We start from the raw sequence: 22677 nt of genomic DNA, 5'->3' as shown, positions 1-22677 counted from the left end.
TTAGGGTCACCTTGCCGCTGGTGGGACGGCTTGTATACTTTTTTTGATCAAAAATAGTTCACTAAGTACCCTATATTTATTATGCAACTTTGCTTTACATTTATATATAATGATGGTAGGGTATGAGATATATTTTTGTCTTTTGCAGGTTTTGCTTCTTTTTGCTAGTGTGAACATGCTCCTAATTCTTGCATGTCTACCATCTTAGACCTCAGTTCACATTGCTTGGTTTTTTATCTTGTTTGCATTCTGTGCAATTTAAGGGTGTGGCATTCCCTTTTGTTGAGCTGACTGGTATATATGTAGCTTACCACGGGCCTGGGTGGTCTGGAGTTGGGACCCGGTCCTATTTGTCTACCCCTTTTATATGCATTGCTTCAACTTTGATATACAGTAAGGTTTTTAATATAGGCAGTATAGGTACCGTCCCAATTTAGGGTCACCTTGCCGCTGGTGGGACGGCTTGTATACTTTTTTTGATCAAAAATAGTTCACTAAGTACCCTATATTTATTATGCAACTTTGCTTTACATTTATATATAATGATGGTAGGGTATGAGATATATTTTTGTCTTTTGTCTTTTGCAGGTTTTGCTTCTTTTTGCTAGTGTGAACATGCTCCTAATTCTTGCATGTCTACCATCTTAGACCTCAGTTCACATTGCTTGGTTTTTTATCTTGTTTGCATTCTGTGCAATTTAAGGGTGTGGCATTCCCTTTTGTTGAGCTGACTGGTATATATGTAGCTTACCACGGGCCTGGGTGGTCTGGAGTTGGGACCCGGTCCTATTTGTCTACCCTTTTATATGCATTGCTTCAACTTTGATATACAGTAAGGTTTTTAATATAGGCAGTATAGGTACCGTCCCAATTTAGGGTCACCTTGCCGCTGGTGGGACGGCTTGTATACTTTTTTTGATCAAAAATAGTTCACTAAGTACCCTATATTTATTATGCAACTTTGCTTTACATTTATATATAATGATGGTAGGGTATGAGATATATTTTTGTCTTTTGAATATATCTGTGGAGCCTACATCCAACTCTATGATGTCTTCCATTGGGTCCACTACAGATGATGCAACTGATGGGTTCCCAGTGGACGAATGTTTGTAGTCCTCGGATTCATGTTGTGATTGCGTATCTAGTGGAAAACTCAAAGTTTGGTTCTTAACCCCGTCACGACCTTGGACGCATCTATACATCCAGTTTGGTAGATACGGCCAGGTGATTTTGCGCACCCCGAAGCTGTGCGCACTTAAATCGCCGCCAGGTGTCAGCTGATTCTGACAGGTGACACCTGGCACTAAGTACCAGTAATGGTGCCCAAACCGCTTCCGGCACTTCAACACCTCAAATGCTGCGATCGATCGCAGCATTTAGAAAGTAGGCAAAGGGAGGGAGCCCCCAATGCCCTCTGATCGGCGCCCCCACATCATTGTGGGTGCCCGATCATTGCCATGGTAACCTAATGTCATCATGACGACATCCAGGTCACCATAGCTAGCAAACTTGTAGCAAGTTTGTGAGTCACTGCAGCGCTGACAGTTTGTAAAGCATAGAAATGCTCCTGCATTGCTATGCTTTATAAGGGATCAGACTGCAAAAAGTGAAAGTCCCACAGTGGGACTCCCCAGCCCTGCTGGGGACTACAAAGGCAGTTTGCAATTTTCACTAAGCAACATCCACTCCATTGTGTGACATATCTCTGATTTAAGGGCATAAAAATTGAAAGTCCGAAAATTGTGACGTTTGCCAAATTTCCGATTTTTTCACAAATAAATGCAAGTCATATCAAAGAAATTTTACTACTATTATGCAGTATGTCACGAAAGAAAACAATCTCAGAATCAGTGATCGAGATGTTTCTGGACGTCAGGGTTACCTCTGATGTTGTGCAATCTCTTTGGCTCAGATACATATAATAATAATCATATTTTTATTTATTTAGTGCCAACATATTCCGCAGCGCTTTACAATTCAGACAGTTTACAGACATTATCGTCACTGTCCCCACTGGGGCTCACAATCTACATTCCCTATCAGTATGTCTTTGGAGTGTGGGAGGAAACCGGACACCCGCTCAAACACAGTGAAAACATACAAATTCCTAGCAGATGTTGTCCTTGGTGGGATTTGAACCCAGCACCCCAGCGCTGCAAGGCTGCAGTGCTAACCACTGAGCCACCGTGCTGCCCACGTATATATTAGTATAGAGGAATTCCTGCAAATTGGTGTAGCATTTATTATCATGTTGTATGATAATACTACAGAAACTACTGGCTTAACTGCATCTATCTGGGCCGCCTCCTGCTCCTCCTCTGTGTACTGGACCAATGACAAGATCTGGTCTAGACTGTAGATGCTCAGGTGTTTGCCCTCCTGCATCATGGTCAGAAAGGTCTCCTTCCAAATTTCCTTGGTGTAAGGAGTAACAGGGGTTAGATTCGGGTTCAGAGAGCGGTGTCTACAAGGGGGTGTTGTATCGTTGGATAGGAGTTGATGTGGATCATGGAGCCGTGTCTTTTGGCGCTGCTGTCAAAATCAACCTCGTTTGAATGGGCTGGTCAGCACTGTTTTTTATGTCAGGTGCCTGATTAACTCCTTTGCTTGGAACCGGCGGATGACTTCTTGACCTTCCGGCATCACTAAAGCGGTGAACAAGATACCTGCTAAAATGCCTCTGGTGAATTATTCGCACTCAGCAAAGAGGGTATATACATCCGAGCGCTACTTCAGCTGATGACATGGTGGAGTTCAAGATTAGCCTGTGGAGTTTAAAAGGGTTTTCCTACGAACAAAAGTTCATTTTCTTCAATAGTCTTTGGAATGATAATAAGTTCCACAATTGGATGTATTTAAATAAAATGTTCCTGTGCTGAGATAATCTTATAAATGTGCCCCTGCTGTGTACTGTGTAATGGCCGTGTCTGACCGTGCAGGAACATGGTCCAATCATACTATAGCTCCTGGGCAGGGGAGGAAGCAAAAAGAGTATACAGACATTTCAGCAGGGGATTGCAGCGGATTCTCTCTTTGAAGTAACAAATTGTTAAAAAACAGGCAGGGAAATGTTTTACCTCACAAAAAGGATCAGCAGTAATTCCATGCTGTATTGTCTGTATTTGCTTCCGCCCCTGCCCAGGAGCTGTGGTATGATTAGACCGTATTCCATACACGGTCAGACACAGCCATTACACAGAGGAACATTTATAAGATTATCACAGCACAGGAACATTTTATTTAAAACACATCCAATTGTGGAAGTTATTATTATTCCAAGATCTATTGATTAAAATTAACTTTCGTTCATGGGAAAACCCCTTTAAGTAAAAGCTGGTTTATCAATAGCATAACCTGGGACCTCAAGTCACATACCTTATGAGCAACTCTGCATTGCACAAAAATGTTGCTACTTTTTACCCCCTTCCTGATTTTCCAGTATTTTCACTTTCACCCTTCTTCCAAGAGCCATAACATTTTTATTTTTATATGAATAACACCATTCATACTGGAAAGCAGGGAAAAAAATTCCAAGTGCTGCAAAGCAACATAATTCTTCCATCGTTTTTTGGGTTTTGCTTTTACAGCGTTCATTATACAGTAAAAATTACCTGAAAATATGATTATTCAGATCGGTTTAATTACAGAGATACCAAACATAAAATAAAACTAAGTGATGGGAAAAAAAAAGTCAAATTTAAAAAAAAAACACACAACTAAATTTAGCTGTTGTCACCATTTTTAGAGACTCCTTTTTCAATTTTTAGTCGATTGAGCTGTCTGAGTGTTTGCTTTTTTTGCGCCCTGAGCTGACATTTCTATTAAAATACCACTTAGGGGTAGATCTGATCTTTTGAGGATCGCCTGTTATTGCATTTTTTATTTTGCGATGTTGCAGTGGCCAAAAATAACTACGCGGTTCCGGTGTTTGGATTTTTTGTCATGACCGTGTTTAGATGCAGCGTTCCTTTCTTATTACATGCACTGCACATTCGCAGGGAGGCAGCAATGATGCTGGACTCAGCCAGCAGTTACCGCCAGCTCTTTGTAAACCTCACAGTTGGCTGCTTCCTGCATCACAGTAGACCTGATTGGGCATGTGAAGAGCTTGGGTGAAGCTGGGACGTACATCTGGCCTAATTGCACATTGATAATGAGGGAGAGATTTGCAAAGAGCTGTGTTGCAGCAGCTTTGCACCCCCCTCCCCTCCCAAACAGTTGCAATAAAACCACAACTTTTTATTGCCCCACTTATGAAAAATAATATTTACAAATATATTCAAAATGCGTATCAACTTTATATTGGCTTCAGAAAGCCAGCAGTTACGAAACGCACGTCGGGGTTGCCAGCGGTGGTCTGCACTTACATGGGTATGTTTCAATGGACATCATGCAGATTCTCCTGGATATAGGGGATCTATATGCTTGAACTATCAATCGCATGTTGTGTATCTGGGTAGCAATAGAATTAGGTTAGGGAATCTTTTTCCCACACAATATAATACTTGTTTGGCAGTTCATTTAAACTATGGGTGTAACTATTGTTCCCTTCCTTCCTTTTTATATATAAAAAAGTGCATGCATGTTATCTTTGAACCACTTTTATAATACTATTTGATACTAACTGTGGACCACTTGCTGTTTGCTTCTTAAATTTATATCTCTGTTCACCTCAGGGAATTTTTTGTATACCGCACTTTTTGTCATTTTTAAAATAACTGTTTAATAAAAGTATTTTGTGTTATATCATTGCATATGGTGTTTTGGGTGTTTTTGCATCTAAGTATCGGTTTAATGAAAAATAATATTGCAACATGGAAGTGTGATCGCAAAATTACACATCTAGCACCAGCTGCTAACAGCAGCACCCAGAGCTAGCTTTGATTGCTGATTGTGCCGCTCACCTGCTGCTGACAGAGATTGAACCACAAAGGCCTCTTGTCATCGACTGAGCGACTGTTGGAATCCATGGCCCCCGAACACAAAGTTCTGTTGGGTTGCCAGGCAATAACTCTGGAATGCTTCAACGGATCCCACTGATTCTGGGACTGTTTTTTTTCGTGACAAATTGTACTTCATGATAGTGGTAAAAGTTTTTCAACAAGACTTGCGTTTATTTGTGAAAAATTGGCAAAAATTTTGAAAATTTCACAATTTTCAAAATCTGAATTTTTATGCCCTTAAACCACAGAGTTATGTCACACAAAATAGTTAAAAAATAACAGTTCCCACATGTCTACTTTACATCAGCACAATTTTTGAAACATAATTGCTTTTATTAGGAAGTTATAAGGGTTAAAAGTTGCCCAGCAATTTCTCATTTTTCTAACAAAATTTACAAAACCAATTTTTTTTTTTTTTTTATAAATTCATCTAAGGGTGCAGTGATCATATTGGCACCACAGATGTGTCACAGAATTTTATACTATTGGGCAGTGAAGAAAAAATAATTACATTTTTACTACAAATATTTTGTTTTAGCCCCAGATTTTACATTTTCACATGTGGAAATTGGTCGAAAAAAAAATAAGCCACCAAAATGTGTCACAATTTCTGCTGAACGTGGCAATACCTTACATGTGGTTGTACAGTACTGCTTGAGATACGGTGAGACTCGGGAGGGACGAAGCGCTATTTATCTGCTGGAGCGCAGATTTTCCTAGAATAGTTTACGGACTCCATAAACAGAGCCCCCAAGTGCTAGAAGAGCAAACCCCATTTTGGAAATCATAATCCTGCCAAACAAGTGGACGCTAAGGCTGTGTGCCTACGATGCGTTTTTTTAAGCAATTCCGCTGCAGAAACGCTTAAAAAACGCTTGGTAGAAGGTCTGCCATGTTCCCCAATGATAATCCAAATGTGCTGTGCACATGCTGCGGAAATTTCCGCTGCGGATTATCATTGCGGAAAAATCCGCAGCACTACCAATTATTTTGCGGAAGCGCGGCGTTTTAGCCGCCATTGACTAGCATTGGACCGCATCACTGCATCTGTACATGCGGAATCCATGCGGTTCAATGTGCGGATGGTACCCGGATCTGGAGAAGAGGAGACTCTCCTCCGGACCAGGTACCATAGAACCTGTACAAAAAAAAAAAAAAAAAAATGAATGCCTTCTGATGGCCCCTGGTGTCTTTGTCTTGGCTTGCTGGCAGATCGCGGTGGACTCAAGGACCTGCCATGACGTTATTTAGTCATGTGACAGGTCATGCAACCGCTGACGTCAGCAGGTCCTTTCAGTGTACCGCGAGCTGCCGGCAAGCCGAGACGCATATGGATGAAGACTCTGGGGGCCATCAGAAGGAAAGTATATATTTATTTTTTACCATTCTTTTACGGTCACACTATATAAATCCACGCCGTTTGCATAGATTTATATACTGTGACCAAGTTGGTCAAGCACTTTCCAAGTGATGCTAAAATCGCTTGGAAAGCGCTTGACCACCTGCATGCGGAAATGCATGTGAAGAACGCTTCACTTCCGCTTGTCCCTGGCAGGAAAAACGCATGTACAATCCGCATGTACAATCCACATGCGTTTTTTTCTCCCAGGGAGATGCAGAAACGCTCAAGAAAAAATCCAGAACATTTTCCGCATCGCGGGCACATAGCCTTACTGTGGTTTAGGCAAACTGTGGGGCTCAGAAGGGAGGGGGGATTTGAATTTGGGAGCACAGAATTTGCTGAATTTCTTTTAAGGGGGCGAGGAGCCATTTCACTTTTCCAGAGCCTTTGTACTACCAGTAACGTGGAAGCCCAGTATATTTCCATTAACACATGACAGACCTGAGTGGGGGCTTTTTATGTGAAGCTTTTATTGGGAATATTTTACATAACATTTTGGATCACATTTATCCAGTGCTCTACGCTGAGCACTTACTCTGGGGTTTCCATCCAAATCTCCAAAAGACGTGATTCAGATGAAAATCCCAAGGGATCAATTCACTATAATGGGATGAGGCAGCAGAGTTACTATGGACCCCGTCTGGCCTCTGTTCAGCGTTGTTCTTTTCAGAGGTTCACAAGACTTTGGCTGACCGCGCTTTTATCTACGCCTAAAAAGATGGACACAGCTGGATCATAGGTCAGACGGCGTCCACAGTGCCTCCATCTGCTTCATTATAGGGAATCTTCTGCCAGGGGTTCCGTCTGAACCACGAGATTTACACAGATTACACAGAGATTTACACAGAAACCCCGATGTAAGCGTTCAGCGCAAGATAAACGTGAGCAGAGCCTTACTGCGATCTTAGTGAGGCAGAATGAACAAAAACAGCAGGTGAAGAATTGGTTTTATTTATCTTTTACGCCGTTCCTCGTGCGGTATAAGTGATTAGGAGACTTTATTCTTCGGGTCGATGCGATTACAGCGATACCAGATTTATAGCTGGCTTGTATGATTGACAGCTGTCACACACTAAAAAATGCTTTTTTTGCAAAAACTAGTTTTTTCATCGCCATATTTTGAGAGCTATAATTTTTCCATATTTCGCCTGACAGTCATGTAAGAGCTTTTTTTTTGCGGGACAAGTTGACAATATTATTGGTACCATTTTCGGGCACGCGACACTTTTTGATCGCTTTCTAATCCGATTTTTGGGAAGCAAAATAAACAAAAACCAACAATTCAGGATTTTTTTTTTATGCCGTTCTGTGTGTGGTAAAATTGATCAGACAGCTTTATTCTTCGGGTCAGTACGGTTATAGAGATACCTCATTTATGTAATTATTTTTAATGTGTTTGCGCTTTTACATAAATACTTTTAGAGAAAAAAAAATTTTTTTACATTGCTTTATTCTGAGAGCTATAAATTTTTTATTTTTCCGCTGACGGAGCTGTATGGTGGCTTGTTTTTGCGGGACAAGATGACGTTTTCAGCGATACCTTTTTTTACATTCTTTTTTTTTATCGCGTTTTATTCCACTTTTTTTCTAGTGGTATGATGAAAAAGGCATAGTTTCCCATGTGTTTTTTTTTTTTTACGCTGTTCACTGAAAGGGTTAACTAGTGTGAAATTTATAGATCGGTCGTTCTGGACGCGGCTTTTTTTGTTTACATAAAAATGTGTATTTATTAGTGTAATAGATCTTTTTACAGGTGTAATGTATTGTAATGCACTAGCATGGAAATGCAATGCATGTGCATGGAAATGCATGTTCAAAACGCGTGACAAACGCTGTCCCTGGCTGAAAAAAAGCATGCGGTCGCGTGACTGGTCACATGACCGAATGATGTGATGGGAGGACCTTTTTACACCATCGCGAGCCACGACGTACCGGATAGAAGACGGCAGGCCATCAGAAGGGGAGTATTGTTTTTTGTTTTTTTTTTTTTACAGGTACTATGGTACCCGGGTCTGGAGGAGAGTCTCCTCTTCTCCAGACCCGGGTACCATCTGCACATTGAATTGCTTAATATCTGCATGTGAACATGTAGTCATGCGGATATTAAGCGATTCAATGGAAGTCAATGGCAGCAAAAACGCCACGCTTACGCAAAATAATTGATAGTGCTGCGGATTTTTCCGCAATGATAATCCGCAGCAGAAATTTCCGCAGCATGTGCACAGCACATGCGGATTATCATTGGGGAACATGGCAGGCCTTCTACCATGCGTTTAAGCGTTTCTGTGGTGGAATTGCTGCTGCGGAAATGCTTAAAAAAAAAAAAACGCATAGTGGGCACACAGCCTTACTGTGTGCACAGACCCTAAGATTTTGGTGCGTTTTTTTGTACAACAATGAATGCTTTTTGGAGCTAAATAAAGATATTTGAAAAAGGAAACGTGAGACATCGCTTTAACCCTTGGATTACCGCTGGACCTGGGGTGAGTATATTGGTTAATTTAAATTATTATTTGAAATAGAGCAGACACAATCTTTAAAGTGTTTTACTCTGTATGTTTATTTAACTCTTTACTTACAGGTTTAGTAATGAGGGTGACACCTCTTCATTACTAAAAGGGCTTGGTGTCAGCGACACCTACTCCCATAAACACTAATCCCATTAGCCCTAATTCCCATTCATGTCATTTCTGGGGCAGCTGAGAGCTGCCATTTTTAGCTTTGGAAGGGGTCATTAGGCCAACATGTTCCCTAGCTATTAATAACAGCTCAAAATTCTGTGTTCTAATGCCGCACTTGTTTTGTCAATACATGCAGATTCACCGCTTAGGACATTTCAATTGGTCAAGATCTGCAGCAGAGGGACTATCGTCTCCACCACAGAAACTGACATGCTGCGAGTGAGTTTGGGGACATGCCTATGATCAGGAAATGCTGCGGGTTTATGCAGCGTCAAATCCGCAGCGGCCAGATGTTACAGCATAGTGGATGGGATTTCTATAAATCCCATGTCCACTATGCGTGCATCTGAGGCTGCGGATCACCTGTGGACACTGACATGCAGCGCATCTTTCAGAACCACAGCATGTCAAATTCACTTGCGAAGTCGTTAGTCTCCGTAACAGAAATTTGACCACTAGAATGTATTGAATGTGGTAAATCCGCATGGTTCAGTGAACACATGCAGATTTACCTGCGTTCAATAGAACACAGCAAAAATATGCTGCGTCCAAAGAACTGCTACGTCCAGATCGTGGACACATAGCCTAAAATTAAAAAACTGGCATGGGCTCCCGCATCATTTTCATAACCTGCAGAGGGAAAGCCAACCACTGGGAGCTGGTATTACTAGCTGGGGAAGGGACCATTAGCCAAAAATGTTCCCTGGCTATTAACAGCCAACAGCTGTTAGCCTAGCCTTTACTGGCTAGATTACAGGTGGACTCCAGAAAAAAATTGACGTAGTATCCCCCTGTAAAATCTAACCAGCAAAGCGTAGGCAGACAGCTGTGGGCTTATATATAATAGCCATGGATCCTGGCCCCCACCCCCCTCCAAGGGTAATAATATCAGCTCTCAGCGGCTCCAGAACTGGCGCATCAATAAGATAAGCCAAATCTGGTGCTTAGCCTTTGCTCTTGCCACTTGCCCTGGTGCGGTGGCAAGTGGGGTAATAGGGTTGGGGTTCATGTTAGCCTTGTATTGGCAGTTGACATGAAGCCCATGTTAGTAATGTAGGGCGTCTAAAAGACGTCTCCATTACTAACCCAGTAGTAAAGTTTTTGAAATAAAGACACGGCCAGAATAAAGTATTTTAAATAAAATTCCACACGGTTTTAATCATTTATAAATAAAAAACACTGTATACTCACCTAACGCTTAATCCTCGATGCCCTCATCTCCTGTAAGAAATAAAAAACCACCATATCCCTCACCTGTCCGCCGTGATGATATAATCCAGTGTCCAAAGACGATCTGGGTCACTTCTACAGCAATCACTGGTGTGACTGCTGTAGAGGACAGCAGTCTATACACTGACAGGAGTGTAATCACTCTAGTCAGTGTATAGCGCTGAGCTGCTGGGACAGAGTTCACTGGAGTTCATCAGCTGAAGAGCTCCAGTGGCCTCATTTGCTATATCACTGTTGCTTGGGAAAAGTCTCACGCAGCACCTTTACCGTAAGTGAGGTCACCGGAACACATCAGCTGATGAACTCCAGTGATCTTCGACTCAGCAGCTCAGCCATATACGCAGCCAGGAGAGATCGTGTTCCTGTCAGTGTATAGAGTGCTCTGGGTGATCAGATCACCATGGGACAAGGTGGGCAGCTGAATACAAGGTGTTTTTACTATATCTATTTTTTTTTTTTTTTTACACACTGCGCAGATGCTGGCTGAGGAGACTACTTCTCTCCTCAGCCACACTGGCTCTCGTAGTTATTAGCGGGAGCGACCGTAAGATGATAGGAGGAGTAGTCTCCCACGGGCAATTCTTTGACTTGAGTCAGTCAAATACAAAGCAAATCCAAAAATATTTTTATACCTGCATTTTGGCTGCGGATTTAACTGACTCAATTGAAGTCAATGGGTGAAAAACGCTGCATAAACGCACAAAGAAATGAAATGCTGCAGATTTAAACGCAATGACAATCCTGACAGGAAAATTCCTGATCATGTGCACAGCACTTCAGGATTGTCATTGCATTAGCTGGCAGACAGATTACCTAGCGTTTTCGTCCAATTTCCAAGCGGAAAAAAAAACCGCACCATGTGCCCACAGCCTAAAAGTACAGCCAAGATCAAATAATTCCTGGTTGAGGTCCCCTAGGGAGGCAGAAAAAAAAGCCAAAGTTGTTTTTGCACCTCCCATTACAACAAAAAACACCACACACAACGTACTAATATATATATATATATATATATATATATATATATATATATATATATATATATATATATATATATATATATTTTGAGTTTTTATAATAATAGACAGCTCCAGTTGTACTGATCTGGAGAATCAGTTTTCCATCATTTTTAACATACACTAAATGGCATAAAAACAAAAATTGCCAGATTGCGTGGGTTTTTTTTTTCCACGCCATTTTACCATACTTGGATTTTTTTTTCTGTTTTTTTTCAGCACATTATAGGGTAAAATTAACTTCTTGGATGAAACCGAAAAAAAAAAATTAAAACCGCTTTATATGGTTATAACGTGGCGAAAAAAAAAACACTTTTTCCCTCACGCTTCTATAACATTGCTTTGGCGCTAAGCGGAGAGCTATGAGACTACATGGCGATGGTGCTAGCGGATGCCTCACACAGAACAAATGAAGAAAATGGGAGCTAAACCCTAACCGTAGCACAGACAGCATTGGCCAGAATTGTGTTTTCATCACCAAAAACTAAATAAAATGTCCCTGAGAGCAGGACAAGACGTTTTTCTATCACTATTTTCATCTAAACGTCAAGAAGGAAACAAATCCTAAAATATTTTCCACAAAAAGCGCAAATTTTACCTCACAAGTGACCACACAATAATAACTGCGTCACTCGACGGCTTCCCGCCTCAAAATAGCTGGAGGCGGGGTCAGATAAAAGGCGGGCGGGCAATGTGGGCGGAGTTATATACAAGACGGCCGTGCGTGTGGGCGGGGTTAGAGAAAAGACGGACAGGCAATGTAGGCGGGGTTAGATAAAAGGAGGACAGGCAATGTAGAGAAAAGGCGTGCGTGTGATGGGGGCGGGGTTAGAGAAAGGACGGGCTGACTATGTGGGCGGGGTTATCGTCCTAGCTTACGTTCGGTACTATAATTCCCATGATTCGTAGCGGGCAGAACCGGAAACACGTGAAAGTGGAGTTTGTGGGGGTGTGGGTGGGGAGAAGGAAGGTTGACAAGTGAGAGGGGAGAGCTGCTTAGCCGACTGGAGTGGGAGGGGGCTGAGGAAACCCCCATATCAGTGCCATAATAAGCCTGCATTGGATAATCTGTGCTCATAGCTGGTATTTATTGGGCTGCACTAGTCTAGGGGCTCTGTATGATTTTCTCTATGTGGTTAGTTAATAGTTAGGCTTTAAGTGGACGTTTTTACTTTATAACTTTTATTTTTAAGGCTACCCCTTTAATTCTTAAAGGAGCCGTCTGCATCTGGTCTGTATGTTGACGCATTTGCTTGTCTCTCCCCGGTGAGACGTATTTATAGGGGCTGAGCACTTTATGGATAGGTACAGCCCGGGTCTAGCCACATAAAGTAATAATAGTCCTCGGTAACGAAGAAGAGGTGGTCCGCCATGTCTCTGGAGGACCCGTTCTCCGTGGTTCGGGGGTGAGTATCTGCTCCGTGTGATAATCGCCCCTATAGCCATAGAGACCTCACTGGCTGCTGATCTTCACAGTGGCTGCAGCAGGAGCCTCTCCCCACTGCTCCATCTAATGGAAAGATACATTGTTTCCTGAGTATTTATTGTCGTCACGGTTACAAGGTCCATATTATTATTATTATTAAATATTTATATAGCGCCATAAGGTTCCATGGCGCTTTACAAGTGTAGGGTCCGACGGGGACATGAACACGAGACATCAAACGAGGCGCACTGGTACAGTAGGGCAGGGGGTCCTGTCCACACGGTCTCACAGTCTATATATCCTCTCCTCTTCCTCAGGGAGGTGCAGAAGGCCCTGAACACCAGCCGGGGTCTGTACCAGCGCTGGTGCGAGCTCCTGCAGGAGGATCACATGACCAGCGCCGAGGAGTTTGATTGGACGACCAACGAACTCCGAAATTCCCTGAGAAGCATCGAGTGGGACCTGGAGGACTTGGAGGAGACCATCAGTATCCTGATGCCATAGTTCCCCATTACCCAGCATTCCCAGGTCTCAGACCCCCCTTCCCCCCATTGTGTTTTTTTCCTTTACTCGTATCTTGGGCATCGTCGAATCAAACCAGAAGAAGTTTAAGATATCGGAGGCCGAACTGACCGAGAGGAGAGACTTCGTGGAGAAGACGCGGAGTTCTTTAAAGGTGATACCTAAACTTTTTGTTCTGTATTAACCCCTTCGCTTTCTGTGTCCAGTTCCGGGGCCTGTGAAGCCGGGTCCAGAGTTAGGCCAAACAGGGCAGCTGCCGGCTGTGTCATACTGCCAGCACCTGCCGGACAGAGCTGCTCTGATCACTTCTGTTTAACCGCTTAAATGCCTCTGACAGTTTCTAACTGCGGCATTTAAAGGGGTTTTCCACTTTCAGAAAATACATAAGATAAAAAAGAGGGGGTACACGCCTTCCCTCGGTTCCCACTGCTGCTCGGGTTTCGGTGCCTTGGCTGCAGCGGTGACGTCACTTCACTGCTGCAGCCAATCACTGAGCTCATTGGGCCGACTACCTTGGCACAACTGCTGAGCTCAGTATTTTGCTATGTTAGTAATGTGATGTCACCTCTGCAGCCAATCACTTATCTTAGTGGCTCATGTTATCTAACTTGGCACAACTACTGGAATCAGTATTTTGCTACAGTAGTGACGTGATGTCACCGCTGCAGCCAATCACTGAGCTAATTGGCTCGTGCCAACTACCTCGGCACAAGTGTTGGGCTCAGTATTTTGCTACAGTAGTAACGTAATGTCACCAGTGCAGCCAATCATAAGTCTCACCAGGTTGTGCTGTCTGATGCTGATCTCAGAGTTTTGCTACAGTGATGACGTGACGTCTCTTCTGAAGTCAAAATGTTGAGACCAGAGAAGTGGTGGGAAGCAGCTGCTGGACCTGGGGAAGGCGAGTAACCCCCCCCCCCCCCCACATTTAATATTTTAGGTATTTACAGCCTTGGGGGTCCATTTTCCTGGAAGTAGAAAATCCCTTTAAGTAGATTATACCCAGTGGAGCATCATTTCGAGCAACCACCAGCCTATTCGCAGTACGATCGCAGGGTGTCGGTGGGTTGCAGTGGCAGCCGGGGACCTGCAGACGCCCCCGTCACGGTCTCCTTGGTGTTTCTGTGAAGCCCAGACACAAGGGAGGCAGTCATTTTTTTACCGTATACTGAAATATTACACTTTTTAGAACAATCGATCACCAGTTCAAGTCCCCCAAGGGGGCCGACACTATACAGTCTACAATAACAAAAATGTTTTAAAAACATTTAAAGGGGTTTTACCATGAACGAAAGTACATTTCAATCAATAGATCTTGGAATAATAATAATTTCCACAATTGTATGTGTTCAAAGAAAATGTTCCTGTGCTGAGATAATCTTATAAATGTGTCCCTGCTGTGTACTTGGCTGGGGAGAAAGCAAAAGAGTATACAGACAGGACAGCACAGGATCACAGCTGATTCTTTTTGTGAGATAAAACATTTCCCTGCCTGTTTTTGAACAATGTTTTACTTCAATGAAAGAATCAGCTGTGATCCCCTGCTGTCCTGTCTGTATACTCTTTTGCTTCCTCCCCCGCCCAGGAGCTGTGGTATGATCAGACCATGTTCCTGTACGGTCAGACACAGCCATTACACAGTACACAGCAGGGACACATGTATAAGATTATCTCAGCACAGGAACATTTTATTTACACACATCCAATTGTGGAACTTATTATTATTCCAAGATCTATTGATTAAAATGAACTTTTGTTCGTGGGAAAAAGCCTTTAAGGCTATAAAAATTTATCAGAACCCCCCCTCCCTTTTTTTACCCATTCAAAAAATATAGAAATTAAATACTAAACATATTCAGATTTTTGGCGCATTCGCAAAAGTCCAATCTATCACATATAAAGTAATTAACCTGTTCAGAAAAAAAAAAAAAAACAATCGTTCGCATAGTGATTAAAAAAAAAAAGAAAAAAAATACTGATTAAAAATATAAATAAATAAAAAACGAAAACGCAAAAATGGTCGAGTCCTTGATGTAAAGGGGCTATCCCAATTCTGGAATTTATCAGCAGAATATGTGCAGAATGTGACTGCTGGGGTCTTGCTGATGCCAAGAACAGGGCTCTGAAATGCCCCCCTAGAGCGGAGCGGTGGCCACCTGTAGGTCTCTCAGCAATCAGCAAGTCATTGCGTATTCTGTGGTGTCTGTACCAGGTGGGTGGTCGCCATTACCATATTGGTGGCTACCTGGCCTTCACAGTACTGGGCATATAAGCCGCATTGACCAGTGTCATGGCAGCCGTAGAATCCGTGCCTCTGTCTTATGTCAGTATTGTGTGTGTAATTTTAGGAAATGAGGGATCACATCTCCAGTCCCAGAGCTCAGGCCTTCACGGAGCGGAAGAACAGAGAGGTAACCGGATCTCCCTACCCTACGGGGTGGTCACAAATACATACAAGTGTGTGTATGTGATATATATATATAATATATACAGTATAGACCAAAAGTTTGGACACACCTTCCCATTTAAAGATTTTTTTGTATTTTCATGACTTTGAAAATTGTACATTCACACTGAAGGCATCAAAACTATGAATTAACACATGTGGAATTATATACTTAACAAAAAAGTGTGAAACAACTGAAAATATGTCTTATATTCTAGGTTCTTCAAAGTAGCCACCTTTTGCTTTGATGACTGCTTTGCACACTCTTGGCATTCTCTTGATGAGCTTCAAGAGGTAGTCACCGGAAATGGTTTTCACTTCACAGGTGTGCCCTGTCAGGTTTAATAAGTGGTATTTCTTGCCTTATAAATGGGGTTGGGACCATCAGTTGTGTTGTGCATAAGTCTGGTGGATACACAGCTGATAGTCCTATTGAATAGACTGTTAGAATTTGTATTATGGCAAGAAAAAAGCAGCTAAGCAAAGAAAAACGAGTGGCCATCATTACTTTAAGAAATGAAGGTCAGTCAGTCCGAAAAATTGGGCAAACTTTGAAAGTGTCCCCAAGTGCAGTTGCAAAAACCATCAAGTGCTACAAAGAAACTGGCTCGCATGAGGACCGCCCCAGGAAAGGAAGACCAAGAGTCACCTCTGCTTCTGAGGATAAGTTTATCCGAGTCACCAGCCTCAGAAACCGCAGGTTAACAGCAGCTCAGATTAGAGACCAGGTCAATGCCACACAGAGGTCTAGCAGCAGACACATCTCTACAACAACTGTTAAGAGCAGACTTTGTGCAGCAGGCCTTCATGGTAAAATAGCTGCTAGGAAACCACTGCTAAGGACAGGCAACAAGCAGAAGAGACTTGTTTGGGCTAAAGAACACAAGGAATGGACATTAGACCAGTGGAAATCTGTGCTTTGGTCTGATGAGTCCAAATTTGAGATCTTTGGTTCCAACCACCGTGTCTTTGTGCGACGCAGAAAAGGTGAACGGATGAACTCTACATGCCTGGTTCCCACCGTGAAGCATGGAGGAGGAGGTGTGATGGTGTGGGGGGGCTTTGCTGGTGACACTGTTGGGGATTTATTCAAAACTGAAGGCATACTGAACCAGCATGGCTACCACAGCATCTTGCAGCGGCATGTTATTCCATCCGGTTTGCGTTTAGTTGGACCAACATTTATTTTTCAACAGGACAATGACCCCAAACACACCTCCAGGCTGTGTAAGGGCTATTTGACCAAGAAGGAGAGTGATGGGGTGCTACGCCAGATGACCTGGCCGCCACAGTCACCAGACCTGAACCCAATCGAGATGGTTTGGGGTGAGCTGGACCGCAGAGTGAAGGCAAAAGGGCCAACAAGTGCTAAGCATCTCTGGGAACTCCTTCAAGATTGTTGGAAGACCATTTCCGGTGACTACCTCTTGAAGCTCATCAAGAGAATGCCAAGAGTGTGCAAAGCAGTCATCAAAGCAAAAGGTGGCTACTGTGAAGAACCTAGAATATAAGACATATTTTCAGTTGTTTCACACTTTTTTGTTAAGTATATAATTCCACATGTGTTAATTCATAGTTGTGATGCCTTCAGTGTGAATGTACAATTTTCAAAGTCATGAAAATACAGAAAAATCTTTAAATGAGAAGGTGTGTCCAAACTTTTGGTCTGTACTGTATGTATGTATATATATATATATATATATATATATATATATATGTGTGTTTGCTGCACTCTCACCTGTCTCTTCACTCTCAGGCGTTGGGCGTCTCTCACCCTCTGACCTCTGATCGCTTCTCCCGATTGGACGACGAGATTGTCTCAGGAAACTCGCGCTACATCGAGGATCAGCAAGCCCAGCAGCAGGTGTGCCCTCCATTATTATTTATAGGAGATGATGGGATCCGGGGGGGGAATACCCGACAGCATACGATTAAGTGGTCTCTGCCGGTTCATTCATTAGCCACGTGAGTGCTACAGCCAATCACTGGCATCAGAGATTTTGTTGGCATGTACAACGTATGATTGGCTGCAGTTGTCACACGAATGATGGAGGAGTTGGTCTGTGACCACCGGAGCCACAGCACTAAAATATCAGAGGTAGGTGAGCAATGCTGATGGTTGTGACCCCACACACCTGCAAATATCGGGCACATTTAGTTTTCTAATGAATGGGTCACATGGACGATACCTTCCGGTCGTGCACCCGTTTCCCAGGTGTATGGGGTTGTAATGTCATCGGCAGCACCCACTTCTGATAACCCCCTTTAAATGTGAACTAGAGGGTGCAATTTAGAAAATGCCCCCCTGACGGGTAATTAGGAATGAATGCATGTATGACCCTTATGTGTTACCTCTGCAGCTGATTATGAGCGAGCAGGACGCGGAGCTGGAGTTAGTGTCAGGCAGTATCCGGGTTCTGAAGAACATGTCGGGGAAGATTGGAGATGAGCTGGACGAGCAGGCCGTGTACGTCACCGTCATGCAGCCATATCATGTACACACACACACACCGTACTTCTATCTGACACTCGTTCCCTCTCTTACTCAGGATGCTCGATGAGTTTTCGTACGAGATGGACAATACTCAAAGTCGTATGGACACAGTTCTCAAGAGGATGGCCAAAGTATCGCACATGACCAGTGGTAAGACGTCCGTACAGCCGTAGATATCCTAATAGGGCTGTAAAGGGGACCTCTGGTGCTTCTCGCTTGTGTATCGGGAGTTGTGAACTCCCAACTCTCAAAGTAAGAGGCACCGGGGAACTCCTATTAATTAAAAGGGTGATCCGGTCTTAAGCTACAAGTCTATGTGTCTGCAGACTTGTGAATCTGCAGTGCGGTATGTATATTATTCGGTGCCAGGAGCGGGCAGTCATGTAACCGTAAGTATGCGACTTGTAACATTTCGGCCACATTCCAACTAGACATGCGTGGCCTTACTCAATACACAGGCTAGTTGGCATGTGACAGCATGTATGCAAATCACATACTTGCGATCACGTGCCCGGCCCTGGAGAATCCTGGCAGCTTGCAGTATGTGTGATGTGAGGATTCACAAGTCTGCAGTCACATAGTTACTACTGACTTGTAGCTTAAGACTGTTCTTCTCAGTCCTTCCAAGGAAGAGCTGTAGAGTAGGCTTCTATGAAGGTGGTTTAACCCTATTGTAGCCGTATTGGTGCATCTGGAAGAAGGTACTTTCCCTGAGCACCAAAGTATGCCAACTCATATTACATATAATCAAAATGGAGAGAAAAAGGAGTTTTTTTTATAGGCGTAAAAAGTTACAATTTTATTACATCATTATTAAAAATACACGAGACAATATAGATAGTATAAGTTAAAATTACATATAGATGGCAGCAGTAATCACTGGTATAAAGGCCAATAATCACATCCCCAAAATCCCAAGTTATGTCTGAAAATTCCTAAGGGCAGCTAGACAATAAATTATTCAAGGGAATGGGTAGTATGGAATTTTATATTTGTCAATAGACTATGTTCCATAAATACCAAACAAACCCAAATGTGTAACCCATGTGATATAGCAATGCTGCCTGCCAATAGGAGGGATTAACATAGGAGAAATGTATGATAACAAATCATCTTACCCAGTAAGGGGCCAGGAGTGAACCAGTGATAATAGGCGCGCAAAGGCAGCCCCCCGACGCGCGTTTCGCAGCCCGGAATGATTTATTCCCCTTGAGGAAGCGGCCGTTGCGGGCTGCGAAACGCGCTTCGGGGGGCTGCCTTTGCGCGCCTATTATCACTGGTTCACTCCTGGCCCCTTACTGGGTAAGATGATTTGTTATCATACATTTCTCCTATGTTAATCCCTCCTATTGGCAGGCAGCATTGCTATATCACATGGGTTACACATTTGGGTTTGTTTGGTATTTATGGAACATAGTCTATTGACAAATATAAAATTCCATACTACCCATTCCCTTGAATAATTTATTGTCTAGCTGCCCTTAGGAATTTTCAGACATAACTTGGGATTTTGGGGATGTGATTATTGGCCTTTATACCAGTGATTACTGCTGCCATCTATATGTAATTTTAACTTATACTATCTATATTGTCTCGTGTATTTTTAATAATGATGTAATAAAATTGTAACTTTTTACGCCTATAAAAAAAACTCCTTTTTCTCTCCATTTTGATTCTATGAGGGCAGGTCGAAACCTTTTTCCACACTCCTGTTACATTAAAGTTTTCTTTGGCCTCATCGTCTCATCATCACTTTCCACACAAAGTCACAGGTGTGAACGTGTTACGTCAGTTCATTTGTGACTGCGATGCCTGAAACAATGGCCGCCCCACTGGAGGTTTGGATGAAAGAAGATCAGCGGGCAGTGATTCATTTTTGGGGGCTTTTTTTGTAGTCTGAGGGTGCGTCTGGTGCCAATACTTATCCAAGGCTTTGTGACCAAGAAAAGTCTATGAATGGGTAGAGAAGTTCAAGGAAGGTCACACAAGTCTCCGGCGTCGGACTATCACCGTGTTCGGACCTTTGAAAGAAGCCGTATGAGGACAGACGAAGATCCACATCTAATGAAGAGGTGCAGGCGCGGCTCAGCTGATAATGTATGTTTTTTTTTTTAATGAGGGAATACGAAAGCTTGTTGACAGATGGACTAAGAATATTGAAAAGTGAAGAAATTATGTCAAAATATATGATGTATTTGTCTCATCTGAAAGTTGATTAAAATAAATTCTGCCGCCAGAGTACAGATATTTCACTCTCCCTTGTACACATCTCCTGAAATGGCCGATAACAGGGAGCAACAGAACACCCTTCTCGCTGCTAAAATGCACCACTTTCTCCATATACCTTTTTAACCCTTTGCTGTTACGGTTGGGCTTTAACTTGCCTTGCAGTAATGATGTCACGTACATGCACGTGATCGCTGCAGCCAATCACTGGTTGAGAGGCGTGTCTGCTGGACAGTGATTGGCTGCAGGATGTACGTGACATCAGCATTGCAGCAAAGTGCACACAGATCGACAGGGATCACTGGACTGGCGGGGGATTTAGCTGATTTTCTGCTTTTCTCGTTTCTTTCCAATTATGTAGAAACGTTATTATCAGTGAGGACGCTTTTCTTTATTACTTTTGTGTGGAGTAACGGCCGGTGTTTCTCTCCTTTACAGACCGCCGGCAGTGGTGCGCCATCATCGTCCTGGTTGTTATTCTTTTTATTGTACTGATACTGCTGCTCACGTTGCCATCATGAAAGGACCCTCGCGACAAGAGTGATCGGAGCATCCTGGTGCTGTATAAATGGAGACTGCAAGTTACAAGGGGGGACGGAAATGTATTTCCCTCCCTGGAAAATGAAGACGGATTGTGCCTTTCTGTAAGGTGCCAAACAATCGCCTACTGATTTATACTGCGTTAATACAATTTATGACAAATTCTGTTGTCTGGTTCGTTAAATCTGTGATTAGTCCATCAAATTCCTTAAAATAAAAAGGTTCTTCAGGGAAAAAGTAGCATTACATGAACAACCATTCAGCCTAGAACTACAGTAAGTGCAAAAATCCTCCATTCTGAAAAGGGGAGGAAGGTCCTAAGCAGAAGACACCATTCTTATGTCCACATAACATATTCTGAGGTTATCTTCACATACAGTTAGGTCCATATATATTTGTACAGAAACAACATTTTTCTAATTTTGGTTCTAGACATTACCACAATGAATTTTAAAGAAAACAATTCAGATGCAGTTGAAGTTCAGACTTTCAGCTTTCATTTCAGGGTATCCACATTAAAATTGGATGAAGGGTTTAGGAGTTTCCGCTCCTTAACATGTGCCACCCTGTTTATAAAGGAACCAAAAGTAATTGGACAGATTAAATAATTGTAAATAAAATGTTCATTTCTAGTACTTGGTTAAACCCTTTGTTGGCAATGACTGCCTGAAGTCTTGAACTCATTTTATTGAATTCACACACAAATATTACCTTCACATCAGTATTCAGGGGAGGGAATATAATGGTGCTGTCATGATGGACTCCTGGAAATACAATTACCAGTAGGACGAATTCCTGTTTTCCCAGGGCATCCCTCATGACAGCATAACAGGAGAAATACCAAATAAATGGCATCTCAGGGTGGGATTACTGCCTGAAGGGCCTTTCGTCCATTGGCTAGCTATTGACCTGATACTACATCTAGTTTGTAGTACCTACAGAAGCTGGTTAGACTAGACCAGGTCGCGGCGCTGCAGATCCGATCCACAGAAGCTCCAGCTCTATGGTCCCAGGACACAGAAATTGCTCTTGTGGAATGAGCTGTAATGTTAATTGGGGGTTCTTTTCCTCCCGACTCATATGCCAGCGATATGGCTGAGGTTATCTATCTGGCTAGAGTTTGAGGCTTTTTTTGCCCCTATTCTTCCCTGAATGCTGTATGAAGAGATTCGAGTCCTGTCTCCAGGATTCTGTAATCTCCACATAACGAACCACTGATCTTCTCACACCCAGAGTATGGAATCGTTTTTCTTTCTCATTCCTTGGAATCTGGCAAAAGGAAGGTAGAATTATTTCTTGGTTTAAGTTCACATTAGATACCACCTTTGGAAGAAAGGAGGGATCAAGTCTGAATACTATCCGGTCTTCTAGAATTTTCACATAAGGATCCATTACCGACAACGCCTGGATCTCCCCTACCCGTTTTGCTGAGGTGATCGCCACTAAGAACGCTGTTTTCATGGAGAATAGTCTGACATTAGACTCTTCCAGAGGCTCAAAAGGAGATTTGCATAAGGCACCTAGCACTAGGTTTAGGGTTCACGGCGGGACATGTTTCCTGATTGTGGGTCTTAAAAGGGGTAACTGCCCTAGTAAATCTCACAACCCAAGGCTGGTCTGCTAGTGGGAAGTGTAAGAAGGCACTGAGAGCAGAGATTTGTACCCTTAATTTGCTAGGTCTTAATCCTTTTTCGAACCAGAGCTGGAGGAACTGTAGGATCTTTGGAATATCCGGACGGGCAGATTCTGAA

General features: G+C 42.8%; 1 protein-coding gene and 1 long non-coding RNA gene across 2 annotated transcripts in view; one reads left to right on the top strand and one right to left on the bottom strand.

Moving 5' to 3' along the window:
* LOC141167029 (uncharacterized) overlaps positions 1–11927 on the bottom strand; it is a 148055-nt gene extending 136128 nt beyond the window's left edge. The window contains exon 1 of the long non-coding RNA XR_012251378.1: positions 11871–11927. This is a non-coding gene — a long non-coding RNA (uncharacterized lncRNA). The remainder of the gene's footprint in view (positions 1–11870) is intronic.
* Positions 11928–12187: 260 nt separating this feature from the next.
* STX10 (syntaxin 10) lies at positions 12188–21091 on the top strand. The gene is made up of 8 exons (XM_073654323.1): positions 12188–12678; positions 13016–13186; positions 13281–13374; positions 15569–15631; positions 17423–17530; positions 18027–18133; positions 18216–18310; positions 20825–21091. Exons 1-8 carry the CDS (start codon positions 12644–12646, stop codon positions 20905–20907), a joined length of 756 nt encoding a protein of 251 aa, XP_073510424.1. The 5' UTR covers positions 12188–12643; the 3' UTR covers positions 20908–21091.
* Positions 21092–22677: the final 1586 nt, after the last annotated feature.

Source organism: Phyllobates terribilis, unplaced genomic scaffold (assembly GCF_046119375.1).
Source record: "Phyllobates terribilis strain yellow unplaced genomic scaffold, ASM4611937v1 Scaffold_11__3_contigs__length_659146591, whole genome shotgun sequence".
NCBI lineage: Eukaryota > Metazoa > Chordata > Amphibia > Anura > Dendrobatidae > Phyllobates > Phyllobates terribilis.
Note: the sequence above shows the minus strand (reverse complement) of the source record. Positions and strands in the feature narration are given on the sequence as shown.